Below are 22128 nucleotides of genomic sequence, written 5' to 3' on the forward strand. Positions count from 1 at the left end.
ACCCTAACTTAAAGAAACTGAATCCTAAATCCCTTATTTGTTTCTTTATCGGTTATTAATCTTACTGTCTTTCCTACACTACTAGCATTATTGACATGTAGCATGTCACATTTCTTGAGAACTAAGAGATCAGTGGGAGCACGACAAATCATAACTTAAGATTTGCAGGAATTACAAGAAGCGGGGGGAACCACTCGTCGGTTATTATTACTCTTCCGGTAACTCCTCTTGTACCCAACACTGCTCCTAATGTCACTGATCTGCATTCTCCTAATCCTCCTAATCAGGATACTACTAATGTTAAAGCATCTTATTAATAATGCTAAAGCATCTTCATTACTAAACCTAAAAATCAACTCAGGAGATCATCTAGGTCACTCATGACCATAAATTTTGATGATTTCATAACTTACTGAAGTTGAGGGCATTGGAAAGCTTACTAATCCTATTCCTTATTAAGAAGCCATTAATAGCGATTAGGCCACTTAGTGGAATGAAGCCATAATTTGAGAGCTTAATTCCATATAGCATAATGACATTTGGGACTTAGTTGAATTATAAGTTGTAAGTGGATCTTCAAAACCAAATTAGACCCGAATGGAAACGTCACACGCTATAAGGCCATAACCATTTGCGAAGGGCTTTACTCAAAAGGAAGGAATCGATTATCATGAGACCTTATCTCCTGTCTCATAAAGATTCCTTAAGGATCATCATGGCATTTGTATCTCATTATGATTTAGAGTTACATTAGATGGATGTCAAGACCACTTTCCAGAATGGAAACTTGCATTAAGACGGATACATGTGAACCTAAAGTTCCATAAGGTAAAGAGCGCATGATCTGCAAGTTGAATAAGTCCATATACAGGTTGAAGCAAGCATCACTAAAATGGTACGTTAAGTTTAATGAAGTCATAAGAGGACAAGACTTCCTAAGAAAATCAAGTGGATTAATGCACCTATCTCAAGATTAGTAGGAGTAAATTTACAATCCTTGTTTTGCACGTGAATGATATTATACTTGCAAATGACAACTTGGATATGTTGCATGAGTCGAAGCGTTTAGTTTTCGCAGAATGTCGACATAAAAGATCTTGGTGATGCCTTTAATGTCACAGGTATCGAAATACATCGAGATAGGCGCAATGATGTTCTAGTTCTTTCTCAAAAGGCTTATATTGAACATATCTTAGAACGCCATAACATGCAACACTACACACCCACTATAGATCTATTAGTAAAAGGAAACGTATGTGATTGTTTCCAAAGTCTGAACATTGAGATTAAAGAAAGGGCAAATAAGGATGATACCTTACTTATAAGTAGTTGAGTGCATTATGTACGCTCAGGTATGCACTCGTTCAGATATCGCTTACATTGCCACTATGCTTGGGAGTTAAGTATATAATCCCGGATTAGCATATTGGAAAATGGCTAAAAAGGTTCTACGATATCTACAAAGGACCAAAGACTACATATTAGTTTATAGAAAAAGTGACAACTTAGAAGTAGTGGGATATTTTAATTCCAATAAGAAATCTACTTCTGGATGTAGATTTATGATTAGCTAGCAAACCTATCTTTTGACGGAGTCATAAATAGAAACTGACTACAACCTCTACCATGATGGTTGAATGTTCATAATTTCATGTCATGAGATGTTGCTAAAGAACCTGGTTAGTGGACTCGAAAGTCGTCAACTTTATTATTAGACCATTGAAGTTTTACTGTGATAACTCAGCTACCGTAATTTTTGAACAGTAACAGTTCAACTGGCGCTAAGATGTATCTCGATACAAAGTATCTGTTTTACGTGAACGGATTGAGGAAAATGTTCTTTGTATTGAGTACATAAGTACACATAAATATACTAATGGATCCAATGACCGAAGGTCTTCCTCCTAAAATCTTCGTAGGACACGTGTCGAAGATGAGGCTTACTAAAAGACCCATTATGATAGCATGTTATATTTATTGGTCATTATTATTATGTTAATGAAAAATTTTCCTCCTTATTCAGATTTTGTTTGTCTATTAGTTACACTTTGAGCTCATAATAGTGTAAAGACATTATATAACAAAATTTGTCTTAGTCAATTGATCATTGCTTATTTATTTTAAATTTGAGTCATAGTTTGACTAGTGGGGGTCCTGAGTTAATGTTCTTCTCTACGACTGTACTTATTAGCTATGATTTCGGTTTAAAACAAAATGAGTATTATTCCGGAACTTATTTGAATACTCATAGATAAATGATCGCTTGGTCAAGTGGGAGAATGTTGGAACCACGTTAGTGTGACCGTCACTGATCATGTGTCATTCCTGATATGATAATTGACGATAACTGAAATCCCTATGTCTAAGTAAATATATGATGGGCGTATTTACTATTAGAGACGTAGTATAGGGTTTCCCATTAGGTAATCGTAACTAAGAGGACTAATGGTACACACATTAAACACCAGAAAGGTTAAATGTGTAAATACCAAAGGGTTGAATGTGTAATTACTCTCATTATAAATAGAGGGTAATTAATCCTAAGTTAAAGTTAATCCCAACACACATAATACCCTAATTTTCGTGTGTGTATTCCTCTCTAATTCGTGCATCATGTTTCAGCCGAATTTATCATCTCATTATTACTTAATCACCTTGTTATGGGAACCCGAAATCAATTGCAATTATGCTTTATGCTCTTACAGGTTCCACAGGACGATTGAGGATGTTTTATCACTCGAATCAAATCATGTTTATTCCAACATCCTCAACTTTTCGGTTAAAGCTTCGCCACAAATTATCAATGAAATTGATGGATTTAAGTTTTGTTGTATGGACTTCAATCTTCATGATATTATTTTCTCCGATTCTTGTAATAAAGGCCAAAGTGGCACCCATGTAGACTTTTATTTTTTCAAGTGATACAATTAACAAATATGTTTTAATATACTGTTAGTTACTGCGGTGCAATTTGTGTAAATGTTGACTAGGCTTTTGATTAGGGAATTGAATTGATATTAGTTTTTGATTATTTTAGCACATTTGTGGAATTGATACTTGTACAATTTATAATGATACATTGGTACCTGTACAGTATGGTAAAAACACTAAAATAATTGATACAAATATCACATCCTTTTGGTTATGATGAGATTTAGAAGTTAAAAACGACAGAAAGTTACTTATTCGAAATGTACGTGGGATGTTAGGCTATCAGTTGCAAACTGCTATTTATTTGTTTACAACTCGAAGAAAAGCCCCCTTTTGCTTTTATGATGAGTTTAAAAGTACGAACAATTAAGTCGAATGTTGTTTAATTATGCGAAGTATTTTCACATTTTGAAGCATAAACAATTAAAGTCAGATATATATTTCTACTTTTTTAAATGCGAAGCATCATGGATTATCTTAATTCGCACCTTAAAAAGCTAAGGTGCTTTTTGGTTCAAAGAATTTAAAGGAAAGAAATTTAAAATTTCTGATGTTAACAATTGTGTAAAGCTAGTTTTCATATATAACGGCATGAATAAAGTAGCAAAAATGCTTAATTTAAAGGGGATAACTTAGATGATGTAAACATTATCTTTGTTAGATGATGTTACTCTCATAAACCATAAAATTAATGAGGGACTTTTTGACATGTGTAAAAATTGATGTTAGTGAGTATGTGAGGAAACATCATCTAACAAATATAATGTTAACATCATATATCATTTTCTCATAAAAGGGTGAGAATGCAATAAAGATTTGTACACAATTTTCTTCACGCATGATTCAGTACTGTGAACGACATAACCTAACAAATTTATTAATGTGTATATTTGCTTCAATAAAGGTGAATATAGGACCATTTCAACTGAAATATAACACTATTGCACTACAACAAAAAATCAGTGGAGAAACCACAGTAAGAAGAAACCAAGAATAAATGGAAACCAGGGAACCGAATTTTATCAGTAGAAACATTTCTACATAAGATCGATCGAAGACAGATGCATAGCAAATTTTGTGGAATTAAAAATCACAGGACAAATTAAACAAACAAGGATCACTGCCAGTCTGGTGTACACTCATATACAACACAATTTTGCCTTCCTTAACTTTAAGCATCCATCCGTATGATGCACCGCAGACCCTCTCCTTTAAGCATCAGATCAAAAGCCTTGTTGATTTCAGCAAATGGAACCTCGTGCGTTATGAACTTCTCCAGCTCAAGTTCCTAAACAAATCCAGCCAAAAAAAATCAATGAAATTCATCATGCCTGATAATATCTCTGATCAATAGTTTGACCCGTTGAAGATATGGGTTACCTTGTTCATGTATTTTTCGACCACAGAAGGAATATCGGATCGAGGCTTATAGTTTCCGAAGAAAGTACCCTTGAGTGTCTTTTCGTTCAATAATTGCATAGGATTAGTCTTGAAGACGGCATCTTTATGAGGAACGCCCACTAGAACCGCAACGCCCCAGCCCTATTATATATACAAATTTTTTTCTTGTAAGAGTGGATGTATATAAGGAAAAGAAAACAATTATATAGAGAGGTAAGAAAGTAAATTCATACATCGTGAACACACTCGAAGGCAGAGATCATGGCATCAATATGGCCAGTGCATTCAACGCTCCTGTCAACGCCTCCATTTGTCATCTCTGCAATCACTTCTTGTACCGGTTTCTGATGGTCTTTTGGGTTCACAAACTCAGTTACCCCAAATTTCTTTGCTGTTAAAACCAAGAAATTAGAGTTGTATTAATTAATCCACCATTCACTTAATTATCTTGTATTCACATTGTTTTCGTACAACTTACCAAGCTCAAATCTATTAGCATTGAGATCAACACCAATGATCCTTGAAGCCCCTGCCATTCTTGCACCTTCTGCAGCCTGATCCCAAATAAATCATTGTCATTATATATGAATACATAGATATACATGCCTACATATTTTATGACTACAAAAATTAGAAGAAAGAAACAGAACTTACAGCAAGTCCCACAGCTCCCAGCCCGAAAATCGCCACAGATGAGCCCTTTTTAGGCTTGGCAACATTCAAAGTAGCACCTAGGCCTAAATTTATCCAGAATGATTTCATTTCTCTAATCCGAAAAATGCAAAATAATTAATGATGCTTATAATGAAATTAATTAGTATAAAGGTTGCACCTGTAGAGATGCCACAACTGAGGACACAAACTTTGTCAAGAGGGGCAAGAGGGTTGATTTTAGCAAGACATCCAACATGAACCACCGTGTACTCGCTAAACGTAGAAGTCCCAACAAAATGGAAAATGGGCTTCCCGTTGATCGAGAATCGAGATTTCTGATCATGGATCATGACGCCCCTGTCGGTGTTGATCCTCAAAAGGTCACACATATTGCTTTCTTCGGACTTGCAATGAGCACACTCTTTGCACTCTCCGGTAAAAACAGGGAGGACATGATCCCCTGGCTCAAGATCTGTCACTCCTTCCCCAACACTCTCCACAACCCTATTCAGTATTCACCACATCAATATTAAAAAATCTATCAAAATTACTATTATTATGTAACAAATGAATAACTTAAATATATACATACCCTCCAGCTTCATGTCCTAAAATTCTAGGAAACACAGGATTCTGGCCCTTGGCTTCCCAAAAGTAGACATCAGTGTGACAGAGTGAAGTGAAAAGGATCTTGATACGAACTTCCATCTTTTGAGGTGGGGCCACCTCAACTTCTTCCATCACTAGCGGCTTTCCTGCTTCCCATGCCACCGCGGCTATAACACAAAGTTAAAGTTTAGAATTAATATATATGACCATCTTGATCAAAACTTTTAGTGGTTATGCTACAACTATATATATATATATATACGTGACAACAATGATGAATAAGATGATATATGTTACATTAGCGTACCTTTGCATCGAATTACTTGACCTGTAGTGCTTGACATTTTTGTTTTCGTTACTTAATCGCGATATGTAATATGAATAGAATATTGTTTGTTGTTTGAGATGAAGACGCAATAGTATAAAGTTGGTATTTATAAGGAAGTGCAGAATATTGGATTAATATTCAATATAATCTTGGAACTAGCTAGAAAAGTTGTTGGTTTTTATCTTTTAATGTTGAGTTGAATAAGATGCAAATCAAGTGGCTAATCTACACAACAGAATCATAAACCGGGAACAGGTTTTGGGTTTGCTGGATTTTGGCTTAGCATAAAGTTAACTGTATTGTATATTTATTTTTTATTTTATTTTAGTTTTATATATTAGGTAACTAACAAGTTGCTATATGTACTTTGTCAGCCCACAACTCAGCTGTAACTTTTCTTCAAAACAATACTCATTTTTTAATACTCGTTTGTCACGGTCAATAAACTATATTAATTTTCATATACTTAGACAAAAAGATGAAATATAAATGCATTTTAAAAACATCTATAATGGTCACGCTATTAGCTAAAAACTTTTAAAAATAAAATATTGATAAAGTGATTGTTTAGCTTAAAAAAAAAGTCTTCCACAAAATTTTTGTACAAATTTTAAAAAATTTCAGCTACGATCTACTTTTGGCAAAGTTTGACCTCATAAGTAAATGAGGTTGCAATGAGTCGTGAGATTCCAATTTTCAATCTTCTCATATCGATAACATTCTGCTAACTCATTCCATCCATTTAGCCCTCTCAATTATTTTTAATAATGATAATGAGATTCTAGCCTTTCCAAATTTTTTTTTTTAAAATTAAACTAAAACATTTTTAATAAAAACAAAACATAAAATCAAATTATAATTGATCAAATTCTTAAAAACACAAAACACATAAATTATAAACAAATTACGATTAATATGACTATATATTTAAGAGTGGTTTTAATAAAATCATAATGATAAAAAGGAAAGGGACAACAATAAAAGAAAATGGGGGGAAATGACAACGGTCGAAAATGGGAGACTTCAATAAGGGGCTTTCAACTCGCTGAGCAAGCCTCCTACCCCAACCCGGCCATCGCAAGGCGATGTTTGCAGCGGTGTGAAGGAGCACATCGGGAACTCGGCTTCCCACTACACTCGCCCTAATCAGTTATAGGATTGCTACATATTTAGACTATTCATAAAGTAGGTGAAATGGCCCAATGAGGTAAAAACTAACAAGTTGTTAAAGGCAAATGTAAGGTTAATTAGCTAGAACCTCTTAGCGTAGAAACTAAAGTTCATACTTTGGTAATGAGATATTCCATAGTTGTAACATTTGTGTTTTTTTTTATTTGACTTAATTGACTTGTAACTAAATGATATTTGAAAATGAGCGAATTTGTTAGTTTACATGAATTATCGAACGCTTTGTTGCATAGTAACGTAATGTGAAGTCTAATTGTGTAAACGGTCTCGTGTTAGCGTTTAAATGGTTAACGTTTAGCTATTTGTCGAATTTAGCGGAGCGGGAGCCCAAAAATGGACTCCCTAGGCCGACCTCACCCCAGCCCCCCATCTCCACACTTCATTTCTTTCCCTTATCTTTTCCTTACCCACCTCTTTCTCTCCCTCATTACTCCTTCCCCCTCTCTTTCAACCATCACCTCTAATCTTCATAAATTCAACATTTAATTTCACCAAATACTTGTATTTTTATATCAAATTTAACTAAATCTAGTAACAATAACAACAATAATCTTTACTCTTCAAAGAAATCAAGATTTAAAGGTGTTCATCCAAGTTTTTGCCCTAAACCCGAATTTGGAAGATCTCGACTCTCTTGGTAAGTTAAATTCGTCTTAAATCCTTTCTTTTATGTTTATAACGTCATTACTAGTGATATCTAAGAAACCCTTGGTCAAAATCGGGCTAAAACTTGAAATGGGTCCAATTAGGGTTTCATTAGGGTTAGTTTGGGTCAAGAACGATTTGGACATGTAATTGTGTTAAAGGATTGAATTTGTTTGATGAAACATGTTTGTTTATACTCAATGATGTTTGTTTAAGCCTAAAAATGAACCTTGAAGCACCACAAATCGATTTGGATGTCAAAAATTGAGTTTGGTTCGTGTTTGGCATGTTTTGGAACTGATCTGGGCATCGGTGCGTCGCACCTCCTCCTTGGTGCGCCGCACCAAAGTCTAGCTGAGGTTTCTGGGCAAAATATGCGCCGCACCCCTCACTAGGTGCGCCACACCTGCAGTGGTGCTCTGCACCTGCATTTTGGTGCGTCGCGCCTATCCTCCAGAAACTCGCTTACCTTGTTTCGATCGTAACTTTTGATCCGTAAGTCCGTTTTAGGTGTATGACCTATCGTTAGAATCGTATAAGAGTCTAGTTTCTCTTAGTATCATCCTTTTTATGAGAAGCTATCACCATTTTTCCTGAGTCCCTCGTTTCTCCAATCGTGTATCCGACGTCCGACCTTGGGGTGTCTTGTAATGACCTAGGGTGACTTATAATGTAACGTAATCCATAATGTGATGATTTAATGTGATATAATAGGTTTGTGACCGTTGTGATCCCCGGTTATCCGCTTAGTCACCTTCTACCAACGCTTAAAGCAAAGGTGAGTTTCGTAGCCCCTACGTTTACGTTATTTGGGGTGGAAAGTGTACTCGTTTGTTAATGCTTGTTAGTTGATATGATTGATTATGATATTGAACGAGATGATGGTTACTTACTTGTTTTGATTCTTCACGGTATTGCATGTGTTATGATTACGCATTGTTCATCATGTAAGTCGTGCCGGTTTATTACGCATTATTTATTATATAAGTTGTGCCAGGAACGTATTTTTACGCATTGTTTATCATGTAAGTCGTGCCGGTTACTACGCATTATTCATTATGTAAGTCGTGTCAGGAAACGTATTTTATGCATTGTTCATCATGTAAGTCGTGCCGGTTATCAATATTGTTAAACGTTGACTTGTGTTGATTTGTGTGGACATGATTAGGTATACTAATCCTCGTGCAATGTTAACGGTTGCTATCCCGACACATTTGATCTCTTTATCTAAACCTACGAACTCACCAACTTTATATTGACACGTTTTAGTACACTTTTCAGGTGATCAGGTAATTGGAAGACGTGTCGGTTGATGATTGATGGTTTGCATGCTAGGATTGGACTTGGACTTACTGTGGATCTGTGATTCATTATCCCCGCTTATGGGTTATGCTTAGGATCATATGCCATCTTTTGTACTCTCTTTTGTAAACGTTTGATGGACGTGCTCCTTATGCATTTTGAATGGTCATGGACTTGTATTTGATTAAATTGTATGGATTACCAATCCTTTTAATGCATCTAGATTTGTCTCTACTTAATTTCCATGTCATGCTGTGCTTTTCTTGTGATATCTCATTATTCCGCATTGTTAGGGTGTTACAATAGTTTAGTATTATTTTGGTATATTTTAGTAGTATAGATACTTGCTATTCACAAAAAAAGAAAATTATTAACAGGTATTTGTGATGAAAGCGGGTTAAGAATAATAACCATTCTCTTTGTTTTATATAAATTGTTATGTTTTCTTTGATTTTGATTAGGTATACTCTATGATATAATGAGATATAATAAGATTTGTAGGTGAATGGTTAAGGGGAAATGAAAATGTGACGGTGATATAAAAAAGTTGATTTTGACTTGGCATGAAATATGTAGGTAAATAAGGTGAACGATTAATAATGATGGTCTAATGAATGCTATAAGCGTTATGTACACACACTCGCAAACTAAATATGGTTTCCCTGTCACGTTTGACTATTTGTAAAGGAAAATGATATATCATTCTAACTTATTTGCTTAAACATTCTTCTAACGATAAAATGATGACATTTGGCAAAAATCAATGAATAAGATTATAAAAAAAATTTAATGGAATCCATATGTCATATTCATATAATTTTTGAAGGATTTTTAGGCTACTAATTATGAGGATTAATTACTAATTATGAGGATTAATTATTTTTTATCTGTAAAAGCAAATTGTATAAAGACGATTCACAATCCGCGTATCCGACACGACAACTGGCGCCAGATGTGTCTTCCCCATCCTACCCCTATTCAGCATTGAGTTTCATTTAGGGGTTCAACGTCATTTTTTTTCTAACTAATTTATTCGGGAGTGGTGGGAAGATGTTCGTAATGTTTCATTAACCTATTAACTTAGTCCTTTAATTGATTGATGATAAAATGAAAAACTTAAGCCACCAAGACGAAAAGTGACTTGAGAATTATTTGAGATTGAAGTGTAGCCATTGATCGACTAAAGCTTAACTACTTCATTGATGATCGAGAATGCTACTTTCTTAAATACTTTACGTGAAGATTCTAGATTAGTAGACAACTATATCACCATCGACAAAGATGTATCCAATCATACTAATAATTGGTTTGTACGAAAGGGTGATTACAGAAAGAATTGTGTGGTACTTCAATTCAAAAGTGTACATCTAACACCCGACAACATTTAACGAATACTCAAATATCTTGAAATTAACTTTCGATAAGTATTATAAAAAAAAAGGTTATTATCTAGCACATAAGAGGCCAATGATCAGTAAATCAACTAGCATGAGAAGTCAGTCAATAAAGGCTTGATTTAGGGGCGACAACCAGTATAAAGTTAAAGTTTTTTCATTAATTTAATATTGTTTTTTTGTGAGAGGAGTTAATGAGTTTTTCTTGAATCGTGATAATTATGAGCTATCGATTTAGTAGGTCATCCTAAAAAAATCTACCAACATGATATATCAAACATGACATTCGTTTGTTAATTTATAATAGCACAGTTACTTTGCAATGCAACGATAATGGCGGTGATGGATGTCTGGTGATGACGGCGTCAAATGGTGTTACTTGATGTAATTGGGATAGTGAAAATATTTTAAAAGATAAGAGTTTATGGTGTAAATTAGTAAAATAAAATTTAAAAATGTAAATTAGTTTATTAAAAAAATGGATAATTTGTTATAACTCTATTCAAAATAATGATTTCATTAAAATAAAAAATTGAGTCATATATGTTCTGCAAAAATGATATGTGAAGGATTAACATCGTAAAATGGTTGAAGCTAAAAAGGAAAAAAAAATGGTAAAAGTCTCGATACTTGTTCGAGTTACGTATTAGTTTGCTACTTTTATGTTGTTTAATATGCCCAATATGGTTGCTGTCGTATTTGTTTTTGTATTGTCAAAGATGTTTCCAAGATATCGGTAGGACGCATGATTGTTAAACATTTGACCAGCATAGTAACCAGACACAGCAGACAGATATTTCTTTTTTTCAGATTTTTTTCCGTGTTACATTTCTTTGTAGCCGGAGTTCCCTATGAAAGGTAACCCGTTACCTCCCCATCCCCAGGTGTCATGTTTTGTTGTTGTTGTTGTCTCATACCTTAGTTTCTTCCTCCAAAATCACTCTTCCCATAAGACACACACTCACTTTTTGACTCCTAAATGCACTAATACCATCATCATCGTCATCATCAGTTTTTAACCATGAACAACTTAAAAGACAACAACAGACCACCCCCCATTTTCAGCCACCATCCAACACCCTGCACCCGCACACACCAGATCGGAGCTCTTGCTTTAATTGCCATTACTTTCTTCATCACAAGACTCTTAACAACCCCATCATTTTCTTCTTCTTCTTCAAATAATAATCGATTATTTGAAGATGGTTTAAGTTCGTGGCCCCACAGAGGTTATGGATCATATATAGATATAAAGATATATGTATATGATGAAAACGAAATCGATGGATTGAAGTTGTTGTTGTACGGACGTGATGGTACTATTTCTCCTCAGTCTTGTCTCAAAGGCCAATGGGGCACCCAGGTAAATTTAAAAAATTAAATAAAGAAACCCTCTTTTTTATGTAGTGTAAATGTTATTTTTTTTTTTTACTTTTAGTTACTGTGGTGAAATTTGTGTAAATGCTGACTAGAATGTAAGTTATGATGAGACAAATGTAAATGGAAGTTGCCCGAGTTAAGGAACAGCGAATAGTTGAACTACGGCGTTAAGGGCTTTTTAAGGATCGAAAGCGAATGTATGATATAAGGTTTGCGCAGTCGCAGATTATGATTTTACGTTTTGATAGTTGGGTATGCTAGAGCTTAGACAGACTTTTGGCTTTTCTTGATTATAACTCGCTTAGGAAGTAACTAAAAAAATGTCTCATTTATAGAATTATAGACTTAGTATTATTTTTAGTTAATAAACGGGGTTTTATATATACATAGGAGCACAAAAGTTTTAGACTTGATGCACCCCAGATACTATGTAAACCAAAGTAAGTATGCTCGAAGCAGTACATAGAATACCAACTCAACAATAATGTGGCATGTGAAATTACACCTGGCAAGATTTTGAAATTTAAAGATTGTGAAAGAAAGTTACCAAACTGAGGAAATACGCATCTAATGTTACCCTAGTTGAGAAATGTGTATTCCTTTTGATCCTTTTTATTGGCTTACCAACTTGAGCAGTTGAGCTTATGGGCTTAAATAAGCAATGAGCTTGTTTGCTTTTTGATTCTCAATAAGCGGATAAACTTAATGGTCCTATTGGTAAGCTAATTTAAACACTGAGATCAGAGGGGAGGTTGATTTTATATGTGATCTGGACTTGATCTTTAATCGTACATCAGTCAATGATCCGATTGGAGAAGTTTTCCTTTTGCTCAGGTTCGATGTGACTCTAAGGCACTTGTTGGTTCCCTACTATTATCAATTCCCCCTATTTGGATTAGCCAGTCAATTTTTACCAAAATTGAAGAAACGCATGTAGTACATTAGTTCATATTGTATTTTTCCCAATGTCAAGTTATCTAACGAGTTAAACTCCTCATTATCCGATTATCTGATCTGCTCAAGATACTTGTGTTCTTGTATACTTCTACTGATTGCTTTTGCTAGTGATGTAGCAAAAAGCATACATTCACTATATATGCTGATGTTAACAGTGTTAAATTGAACAACTAGTATGGTTGGTCACCAACTTTGGTACACGTAATTCTGTCTAGAAGGAGTGTGATGAAGTGGCACATACACACATTCACTATAAAAAAAGGGTAATGGGAGCAACCCTAGCCTTGGTACCACAATTGGATAACGAAGGGTACACGTAAAACATTGATACTGCATCATTTGTATAAGTCCTATGCGTCGATGTCCGTTTCAGGATGGTGGGAGTAAATGTGAGGTGTGATTATTTGAGTTGTTTTTTTTTTTTATTTTAAGGATTTAGTTTCGGAATGGAGTTCAGATGTGCGTTTTGAACTGATCATTGTGACTTGAACAATCTGAATCAGAATCAGATGGTCAGTGACTTGGTTAAATCTAGTAGTATATGAGTGATTCTGCTTTTATTATTATAATTTGTTTTGTTGGTGTAACTTTTTAGCTGCTTTTCCAAGTTTACTTGGCTCCTAAATAATCAGAAGATCATTATCATTACTACTTATAGCAAAAAACATGAAATAGATTATTTTAAGCTTAAGTTGTAGCTATAAATTTAAGTGCACATCCAAACACTGCCTTAGATATGAGAAATTGGAATATAACTTGCAGATCATAAGATCTCACAAGTTCATCTGGTCACATGTATAACATTCTTATCTTTTGGTTAATTTTTTCCAAATGAATGCCATCCTAAGCCTTAGATAACCAGTCTGTCCATTACTATCTGTCACTTTAAGCCAGTCCTAGCAGTCAAATAGACGGAAACTGTCGCACTTAATTAGTGTTGCCATGTTCACCTGCCATGAATAGCATTTCTGGAGTTCTTTTGTTCATGGTTAACTAACTTGCTACCTAAATAGTTTAGTGTCCGTTTACAGTATCAAAGTTCTGTAATTTGTCACAATATCCAAGAAGCAGTATAACCATTTGTGCACGGTCTCGGTTTGGTAGGATATCGAAAGTGGATAAACAGATTTTTCTTTAATTCTTGTTGCTTATAGCTTGCAGGAATTATTTGTCACTTTTTAATTATTTTGAGTTATAAAAGGAAGTTTCCAAACATCGTAGGTACTATTGCCCTGCACATTCATAGGAATTTAAAGAAACTGAATACAACACTCTCTTTTGAAATTTAGTATAAGTCTGTGCTTTGTTATAAACTTATAATATAAATGATCTAAATATTTCTGCATCCTTGCTTTTTTTTTTTTTTTTTTTTTGGAATAGAAAACTTTTTAGTAATAACCAACAAGGATACCAGGTTACAAGATGAAGCCATGGTACTACATCAGTGTTTATCAAACTGAGATACAGCCAAGGATAAACAAATACAGAACATATCTCTGCAGTATAAAGTTTAGAACCAAAAAGAAAAAATCTACTAGTTTGGGTTAAATATGATCCTTCTAGGATCTTTAATTCTGTTGTTCTTGCATCCTACTTTTGTTTGATGGGTGTGCTGATTTTCTTATCTGACGATGATAATTTGAAATCACAGGTCAAGATACACAGGCTTCTACTTAAATCAAGGTTCCGTACCCATAATAAAGCAGAGGCAGATCTATTCTTCGTACCATCATATGTAAAATGTGTTCGAATGATGGGAGGTCTTAATGATAAAGAGATAAACCAAACTTATGTCAAGGTATGATGTAGATGTTTCTGTATGAATATGATAAAAATAAATTGCACTTTAATTTGAATATAATATAATTTGCTAGTTCTATCTATTATAGTGTTACTTTCACATTTTTCTTTGAATATGCCACTATGTTAATCTACCACTTATATTTGTTGAAAGTCTTCATTGCATAGCTTTCATCAGATTGAGTAATATGTTTGTCTTTTATCTTGACAAGTTGGACGTAACACATATGCTACTAGTAAGGTAAAGGGGTCCCTGATGTGGTGTTTTTTTTTTATTTCAGGTATTAAGCCAAATGCCATATTTTAGGTTATCAGGTGGGCGTGACCACATATTTGTGTTTCCAAGGTTTGATTGCTTGCTGTTATAACTTATAACCGATATGTTAGTTATTGTTCTAGATCTTACTTCTGTAAACCTTTAATCTCTAATTTGGTCACTGGACTCTAGAGATTGTTAGATGAAATTCCAAGTTGAATATCTTGGGTATTATTGAGTACTAAACCTCTAAAAAGATTTCAACTCTTGTTATAAGAAAATGTTAATACCCATCACGCTTCTGTAACTTAACTTTACCTTTTAATGTGCTTGGTAATATCTCCTACTGTATGCCAGTGGTGCAGGGGCTCACTTATTCAAGTCATGGGCTACTTTTATAAACCGCTCAATAATCCTAACTCCTGAGGTTGGTGTTCCCTCCTTTCAAATGCACAAATACACATGAACTGAACATAACACTCGGGGAAGGCTATCCTTTTGATTTTTTAAAACTAAATTAAGTGGAATCACGGGTCAGATACGTATGTTTTGAGTTGTACCGTGATAAGTTGTTGCTCTATATGCATGATTTTTACAGGGGGACCGGACAGATAAACGGGACACAAGTGCATTTAATACATGGAAAGATATTATTATTCCTGGGAATGTTGATGATGGTATGACGAGTAACGCGGTAAGGCTGGTAGAGCCATTACCATTATCAAAGAGGAAATACTTGGCAAATTATTTAGGTCGAGCACAAGGAAAGCTTGGTCGTCTTCAGTTAATAGATCTTGCCAAGCAATTCCCAAACAAGGTATCTACTTTTTCACGTCTTGATGCCATGTTGTACATGTGTACCCTTATTCTGGCTGAAAGTGTTAGCATTCTAATCCTAATTTACACATTAGTTATTTAAAACCAGTTTTAAGTATTGGATAAATAGTGTTGAGGTGAAAGTGTGAAACCAACTGATACAATTAACCCAGGTGATAATATAATATAGTTATAACTATTTTGTTTAGTACATAAGTTTTATTTTAGATATAATTAGTTACTAATAAATAGCTTGTTAATGAAGTCGCAAGATTAGTTTTTATAGAACATTAGGATTCGGATTGCAATTTTGATTATGGATTGTATGGCTATAGTCTTGAGACTTTTAGGAGATTCTTGCTTCTCTAATTCCCAATTACCTTTTATAATTTTTTTTTGTTTATCAACACGAATCCATCTTAGTTCGCATCACCAACCCACCCAGCTCATCTCTTCCAGTACTCATTAGTGACATGCTTGAAGCTAAACCCGTTTTGACCAATTACCCACCACACTGCCCTTGCAATCTCTAGTTTATACCGTAGACTCTAGTGGAAAATCATATATCCGTCACCGTGGCTTCGTATTTTGCTAATTTTTGTCAAGTAATCAGAAAAGCTAAAATGCAATCCTCACTCATGTTTTCTATTCATATTTGTATGTACTTTATGCTTATGCAGACAATATGCATATTGATTTTATTTACAGTTGGAATCTCCAGAGTTGAAGTTCAGCGGTCCTGAAAAATTGGGGAGGACTGATTACTTTTTACACCTGCGCAATGCTAAGTTCTGCTTGGCTCCTCGTGGCGAGTCGTCTTGGACTCTTCGCTTCTACGAGTCTTTTTTTGTGGTCTCTCTCTCTCTCGCTGCATTTCATAAGTGTTTTTATAGTTGCATTAACATAAATGGCAGTTCACCAAATAACTTAACGATTTCATGCAAAACAGGAGTGTGTTCCTGTGCTATTATCAGACCATGCAGAGCTGCCATTTCAAAATGTTGTTGATTACTCCCGGGTATCAATTAAATGGCCATCTTCACGAATTGGCACTCAACTTTTGGACTATTTGGAGTCTATACCAGGTTTGTTTTCCAGCATTTCGATTTTAAATTCATAGTATTTGCTAAATGGCTACACCACTCTTTCCTAACCTTTGCAAGTTTTTGTCCTGTGGTAGTTACCATAAAAAATAACGTCTTTCATGCTATTTATGTTTTTTTGGGAAGCCACAAACAAAGGGCCAGTGCTTCATATCTGTTTCTGTTTGAGGGAATAAACAGGAGTGCCAAAAACGGAATAAACTTAAGTTACATAATTTAGAACTTAAAAGGAAGTATAATGTCTTCTGTGTGTCTAAAAAGTTATAAAATGTGATGACAGGCAACAGTCTCTTAACAAAATGAAAAAAAGAAAAAGAGGAGGTAGTTCCTGTTTACGGTATTGCTTAAAGTGCTAGAACTAATATGTTATCAATTTCGGTGAAATTTCAGTGGTATTTCGGTGATATACCGGTTTTCGGTAGTGGGACATAATTTCGGTAATGAATTTCGGTTTTGATATCGTTACCGAAATTTTCGGTGGTTTTGACCGAAATTTGACCGAAATACCACCGAAATTTCCGAAATTTGACCGAAATTTCCGAAATTTCAGTGAATTTTGTTTCAGCACTTCCAGGTTTTATCTTTTACTCTTATTTATGTATATATAAATATATATATATATATATAATATTAGAATCACTGAAATACCACCGAAAAAAACGATATTTCGTATACCAGTCCGTGACCGAAACACCGTAATTTATGTCCTTGACTACTTAGCTAAGCATAAATGCACATACAATACCTTACTTTGTTGCACTAAACCCTTTTTGGCTATTGTATCAACAGATAAACACATAGAGGAGATGATAGCTCGTGGCAGAAGCATACGATGCTTATTGGTTTATGGTCCTGATTCAGAGCCCTGCTCTGCGTTTAGTGGGATATTATGGGAACTCCAGAGAAAAACAAGGACATTTCACCAGTCACCTGAAACATTTTGGCTACATAATGGGTCCGTAGTTAACCGAGACTTGCTGGACTTTTACAAATGGAAACCACCAATGCCTTTGCCTTAAGTTGTAGTTCACTTATAAGAATACAAACTATTAGTAACGACCTAATATTAAGTAGATCTGTAGATGTAAGAAACTAAATTTTTGTAGATCTCTTCACCCATTTCTAGGGTGTTTTTTTTATTCATGAGTCGTCGTGTCATACACACTTAATTTGATTGATTTGTTGTATCATAATAGTGAGAAATCTAATTGACCATTTATATATTTGTTCAGTCGTGTTTTAATACCATTAATTTCACCTCATATCTGTAAATGTGCATCGACTTACAAGGTATGTTCCCAAGTAACATGTTAATAAGAGATCCATATGTCTTCATCACCAGGACCACATGTTACTTATACCATTCTTGCAAGATGATAAACTTATCACAAATTTTTATTCATTTACAATTATATGTAACATTTACCGTAGATTATACAAGTCAATAATGCATAATATGAGTATAAGATTAGTAGTAACTTTTCCGATCTTAAGTTGATTAACTTGAGAAGCGTGGACATATACAATTCTTACAAGCAAGAAATACTTGAACAAGACTCTTTGAAGACGTGGCAAATTCCAAGCCAGATTATGATCATTTTTAGATAAGTAAATTCCAACCAAGCAAATATGCAAATGACAAAAAATAAAAGTGAAAAATGGTCTAAACTATACAATAATAATAATTTGTCACAACAGAACATTTCATCTCTCACCCACTCTATCACAAGCCATTAAAGATTTAAAGGCACAAGAACAAAATGGGCACAATTGGATTTACAAGTTTTGGATTTACTTTAAAAAGCAGCAACCAAAAACTTGCTGCACATTCATTTGTTTCTGCTTCTTGTTCACAAGGAAGAGTTTCTGCAACAAAGAATGATGCAGATTCTGAAGAAAAGGGGTGTTTGGGAAGAAGAATAGCACTTGTTTCTGGGGTTTCACTGGTTTCTTCAGCAATGTTGGGGTCTCCAAAAGAGGGATTGGCTGTTGTCAAACAAGGACTTTTAGCTGGTAGAATTCCTGGCCTTTCTGAACCTAATGAACAAGGTTGGCACTGTTCTATCTGTATAAACACCTTTTTGTAAGATTTTAATGTAGGAAACCTTGAGACATCAAAGCCAAAAGTTTGGACTTTTTTTCGGGTAGCCCGAATAGGTAGAAAATGATAGAAACTTTGATTTGTAAATGATTGGAACTAAACTGTTGTAATTATGTACCATACTACCATGTCTAACTTTGAGCATAATATAGATAAGTATGTTATTATGTCATAGTTTGTAGTAAGGCAATATGAAGAACCTATAAGACTAACTCCAAATTTATAGCTAGAATTAGACCAAAAACACGGCATAATGTGTACTTTATTCAATGTGTTGCTCATCATCTTCACGAGGTTAAAACATGCTCAGACAGGTTGGAGGACGTACCGAAGACCAGATGAGAAGTCAGGAGGACATGGAGTTGGGTGGAGTCCTATCATTCCGTATGCCTTTTCGGTGCCTGATGGCTGGGAGGAGGTAATATTTTACTTCAATAGTTGATTATGGTTTTGATCTATTTATCTGAAAATCGACCGAGATATTTTCTTTATCTTTAACGGGAAGGGTTGACGAACAAAGTATCTATTACAAAACTAGTCAAATGAACTGAACAGGCTGAAATTCTTGAGGTCGCCTGACGTCTATTAAAGCTCTTCAACCTACTATTATAGCTTTATGAAAACTTTGTAGCTCAAATTATGTGATACTCGTAATATTGTCTTTCTAGTTAACTAAATACATTAACTACTTACAACTTTTAAGAATTGATAACAAAAAAAGTTGGCACTGGCCCGTTTTGACTCGCTAATAAGGTACATGTTTTGACCCTAACCCATTTAAGTTTATTTTTGTTATATTTTTTTCAGACACCGGTATCAATAGCTGATCTTGGAGGAACAGAGATTGATCTAAGATTTAGTAATGCGAGTGAAGGCCGAATTTCTGTCGTTGTTGCACCAGTTTTAAGATTTGCAGACTGTGAGTTATCATATAATTTAACTAAGTTTTAGGAGTCTTGATATGTGACTAAAGATGCCATTACATTTTGTCATACATAGATCTAGAGGATGATGCCAGGATTGAGAAAATCGGGCCTCCTGAGAAAGTGATCAATGCATTTGGGCCAGAAGTAATTGGAGAGAATGTAGAAGGGAAAGTTATGAATAGCCAAGTTAAAGAATACGATGGAAGAAAGTATTACCAATTTGAGTTGGAGCCACCACACTGTCTGATCACAGCAACTGCAGCTGGGAACCGTCTTTACTTGTTCAACATACTTGCAAATGGTATGAATCCATCACACTCTTCACATCAACTAAACATCGCAGTTTAACCCAATCAAGTAATGACCCGGTTGAGTTTGGTCAGTTCTTTGCCTCAGACGGGTCGACTGGGCCAGGTTACCAGTCAAATGAGTTAAAAACAGCCAAAAGTCTAATGTTAATGCATACAACCTCATATATCATTTTCTTCAAACAGATTTGAACTATTATTGAAACCATAACCAACACAGAAAATACTAAAAATGGAAAACCGGGTCAGTTAAATCCAATGTCGCCCATTTGGGGTCGTACTAACAATGACACATTTTAACCGACCTTGTTTTGACCCCTTATCCAATGTGCATGGCCAACCCATGTTGCTACCTCCACATACAGTTACAACTATAAGTCTATAACATTAGTTTATCTATTCTTTGCAGGTCTGCAGTGGAAGAGGCACAACCAGGACCTGAAAAAGATTGCCGATTCTTTTAGGATTGTATAGAGGCAACTTTCAGATGATAGTATACACAATCTTGTTATTACAAACTCCTATATTCTATACTACGTGAAACATTACATTCACCTTTTGTTTTGGACCACCGTCATGCTTGAAAGGTGAAATCAAGAACCCTTGATTTGGGCTGTAAGATAGTGAGCCAAATGGTTTAAAGATAGAAAACGAAGCATCCAAGTTAGCAATTGGCAAACATATTCTGTGTTTGCTATTATTGATGGCGAAAAACTAGTTTAGTTGGTTTATCCTTTGTTTTCTTAAGAGTAATAAATGGTTGCTAGCTTATGCAATAGAGAGCAGGCTATCTGTGTTGTCTTCAGTTGATGTGATGGTGGGTTCATGTGTCCTAACGTAAACCCAACCCGTTTCGCTTTTCGTGTCAAAAAGTTGAAAATTGACCCGAATACGTTTGTTGATCCATGATAATGATATGAATCAACCAAGAAAGTAAAAAGTGTGAAGTGTCATTATTTAATACGGAGTACTAGTTAATTTATTAGTTATAGTAATTTATTTTTCACAAAGTGTAGGGTTAGACATCTTGGTTAAATAAAGCCGTTAGGTCACAGTTTTTACGTATCAAGACTTTTATTATCGTTCTAAGGAACTAAGGCTATCGGGGCTTTAATCCAAAATAGGGAGTTACTGAAGTTATATCCAACACTATCTTTTATCATACAACTTATATTTCTGCGTGCTTATTACTGTATAACCATTCTTTTCAGATACAATCAACTTGTTACATATCAATCGATATCAGAGCCATAGCTTATGCAACTTGTGGTACTAAAAAAATTGTTCATGGGGTATTGTTCATCCGGGAAAAAAAACTTGTTCAGCAAGTTTAGGGTTAGACAATCGGTGATATCAGAGCCATAGTTTCGTGCATATGTGAGTATGAAATTGACGGTAACAATATATTGGTCTGTCTTAACTGTAACTGCAATGATTAGAGTTATAACCAGTGACAAATTTAGGATTTTTGAAGATCGGGAGCCCGAAAATATTTTTACTATAAATTTGAGTTGAAATAATGAAATCCAATAGTTTTTTAAGTTGAGGCCTAGTATTAAAAACATAAGTACTAATAACAAAAAACTTGGTTGATGGTGGGGTGATGACCACCCTCCTACTACACTTCATTCGCTAAGCTTTGTATAATATAAACTCCTTTGAGAACAAGTTGGGGTATTATAGTCAACTCACAGTATATATACAGATTAAAGTAGGATTTTTTTATAATTTAATTTATTTTTGAACGGAAATTAAGCAAACTAATTAAGTAGAATACATATAGAGAACGTCTTTAGAAGATTTAAAGGATTGTTAGTCAAAATTGAAGTCGTAAAATGAATAGTTTTTCATGAACTCAACGATTTAGATAGGTAAAAACGGATAAAGTTTTCCTGAATCCTGAGGATAGAGGTATGGATCATAACTATCCCGTCATTATATCCGAACATTTTCTAGCCCTCCGGAGATTCGAACCTCACAACAACTCACATTCCTTATCCTTTTACTAAATATATAGGGTCATCTATGG

At 34.6% G+C, this 22128-nt stretch overlaps 3 protein-coding genes across 4 annotated transcripts; 2 read left to right on the forward strand and 1 right to left on the reverse strand.

Moving 5' to 3' along the window:
- Positions 1–3942: 3942 nt before the first annotated feature.
- On the reverse strand, positions 3943–5978 carry LOC122578529 (alcohol dehydrogenase 2). The gene is made up of 8 exons (XM_043750505.1): positions 5903–5978; positions 5579–5762; positions 5165–5490; positions 4987–5069; positions 4811–4886; positions 4566–4723; positions 4312–4473; positions 3943–4219 (listed from the first exon to the last, which is right to left on the reverse strand). The coding sequence occupies exons 1-8, from the start codon at positions 5937–5939 to the stop codon at positions 4103–4105; spliced, it is 1143 nt and encodes a 380-aa protein (XP_043606440.1). The 5' UTR covers positions 5940–5978; the 3' UTR covers positions 3943–4102.
- A 5367-nt stretch (positions 5979–11345) lies between these two features.
- Positions 11346–17987, forward strand: LOC122578525 (probable glucuronosyltransferase GUT1). 2 transcript variants are annotated; one of them, XM_043750499.1, is made up of 8 exons: positions 11346–11815; positions 14441–14587; positions 14871–14935; positions 15203–15272; positions 15444–15662; positions 16370–16513; positions 16611–16746; positions 17554–17987. In XM_043750499.1, the coding sequence occupies exons 1-8, from the start codon at positions 11474–11476 to the stop codon at positions 17781–17783; spliced, it is 1353 nt and encodes a 450-aa protein (XP_043606434.1). In that variant the 5' UTR covers positions 11346–11473; the 3' UTR covers positions 17784–17987. The 2 variants fall into 2 exon arrangements, with proteins under 2 accessions (XP_043606434.1, XP_043606435.1); XM_043750500.1 differs by lacking the exon at positions 17554–17987 and adding an exon at positions 17045–17210.
- A 459-nt stretch (positions 17988–18446) lies between these two features.
- Positions 18447–20653, forward strand: LOC122578167 (psbP domain-containing protein 4, chloroplastic). The gene is made up of 5 exons (XM_043750069.1): positions 18447–18813; positions 19180–19283; positions 19673–19784; positions 19865–20092; positions 20509–20653. Exons 1-5 carry the CDS (start codon positions 18525–18527, stop codon positions 20571–20573), a joined length of 798 nt encoding a protein of 265 aa, XP_043606004.1. The 5' UTR covers positions 18447–18524; the 3' UTR covers positions 20574–20653.
- The last annotated feature ends 1475 nt before the right edge of the window (positions 20654–22128 follow it).

This window comes from Erigeron canadensis, chromosome 8 (assembly GCF_010389155.1).
Source record: "Erigeron canadensis isolate Cc75 chromosome 8, C_canadensis_v1, whole genome shotgun sequence".
NCBI classification, from domain to species: domain Eukaryota; kingdom Viridiplantae; phylum Streptophyta; class Magnoliopsida; order Asterales; family Asteraceae; genus Erigeron; species Erigeron canadensis.

Excerpts from the sequence above, each read along its gene's own strand:
- LOC122578529 (XM_043750505.1), bottom strand. The coding sequence starts at position 5,939 with ATGTCAAGCACTACAGGTCAAGTAATTCGATGCAAAG. Across the intron at positions 4,724-4,810 it reads TGCTAATAGATTTGAGCTTG|CAAAGAAATTTGGGGTAACT; the intron begins GTAAGTTGTACG and ends TGGTTTTAACAG. Across the intron at positions 4,474-4,565 it reads CCTTCGAGTGTGTTCACGAT|GGCTGGGGCGTTGCGGTTCT; the intron begins GTATGAATTTAC and ends TATATATAATAG.
- LOC122578525 (XM_043750499.1), top strand. The coding sequence starts at position 11,474 with ATGAACAACTTAAAAGACAACAACAGACCACCCCCCATTTTCAGCCAC. Across the intron at positions 11,816-14,440 it reads AAGGCCAATGGGGCACCCAG|GTCAAGATACACAGGCTTCT; the intron begins GTAAATTTAAAA and ends TTGAAATCACAG. Across the intron at positions 15,273-15,443 it reads CAATAATCCTAACTCCTGAG|GGGGACCGGACAGATAAACG; the intron begins GTTGGTGTTCCC and ends TGATTTTTACAG.
- LOC122578167 (XM_043750069.1), top strand. The coding sequence starts at position 18,525 with ATGGGCACAATTGGATTTACAAGTTTTGGATTTACTTTAAAAAGCAGC. Across the intron at positions 18,814-19,179 it reads TTCTGAACCTAATGAACAAG|GTTGGAGGACGTACCGAAGA; the intron begins GTTGGCACTGTT and ends ATGCTCAGACAG. Across the intron at positions 19,284-19,672 it reads TGCCTGATGGCTGGGAGGAG|ACACCGGTATCAATAGCTGA; the intron begins GTAATATTTTAC and ends TATTTTTTTCAG.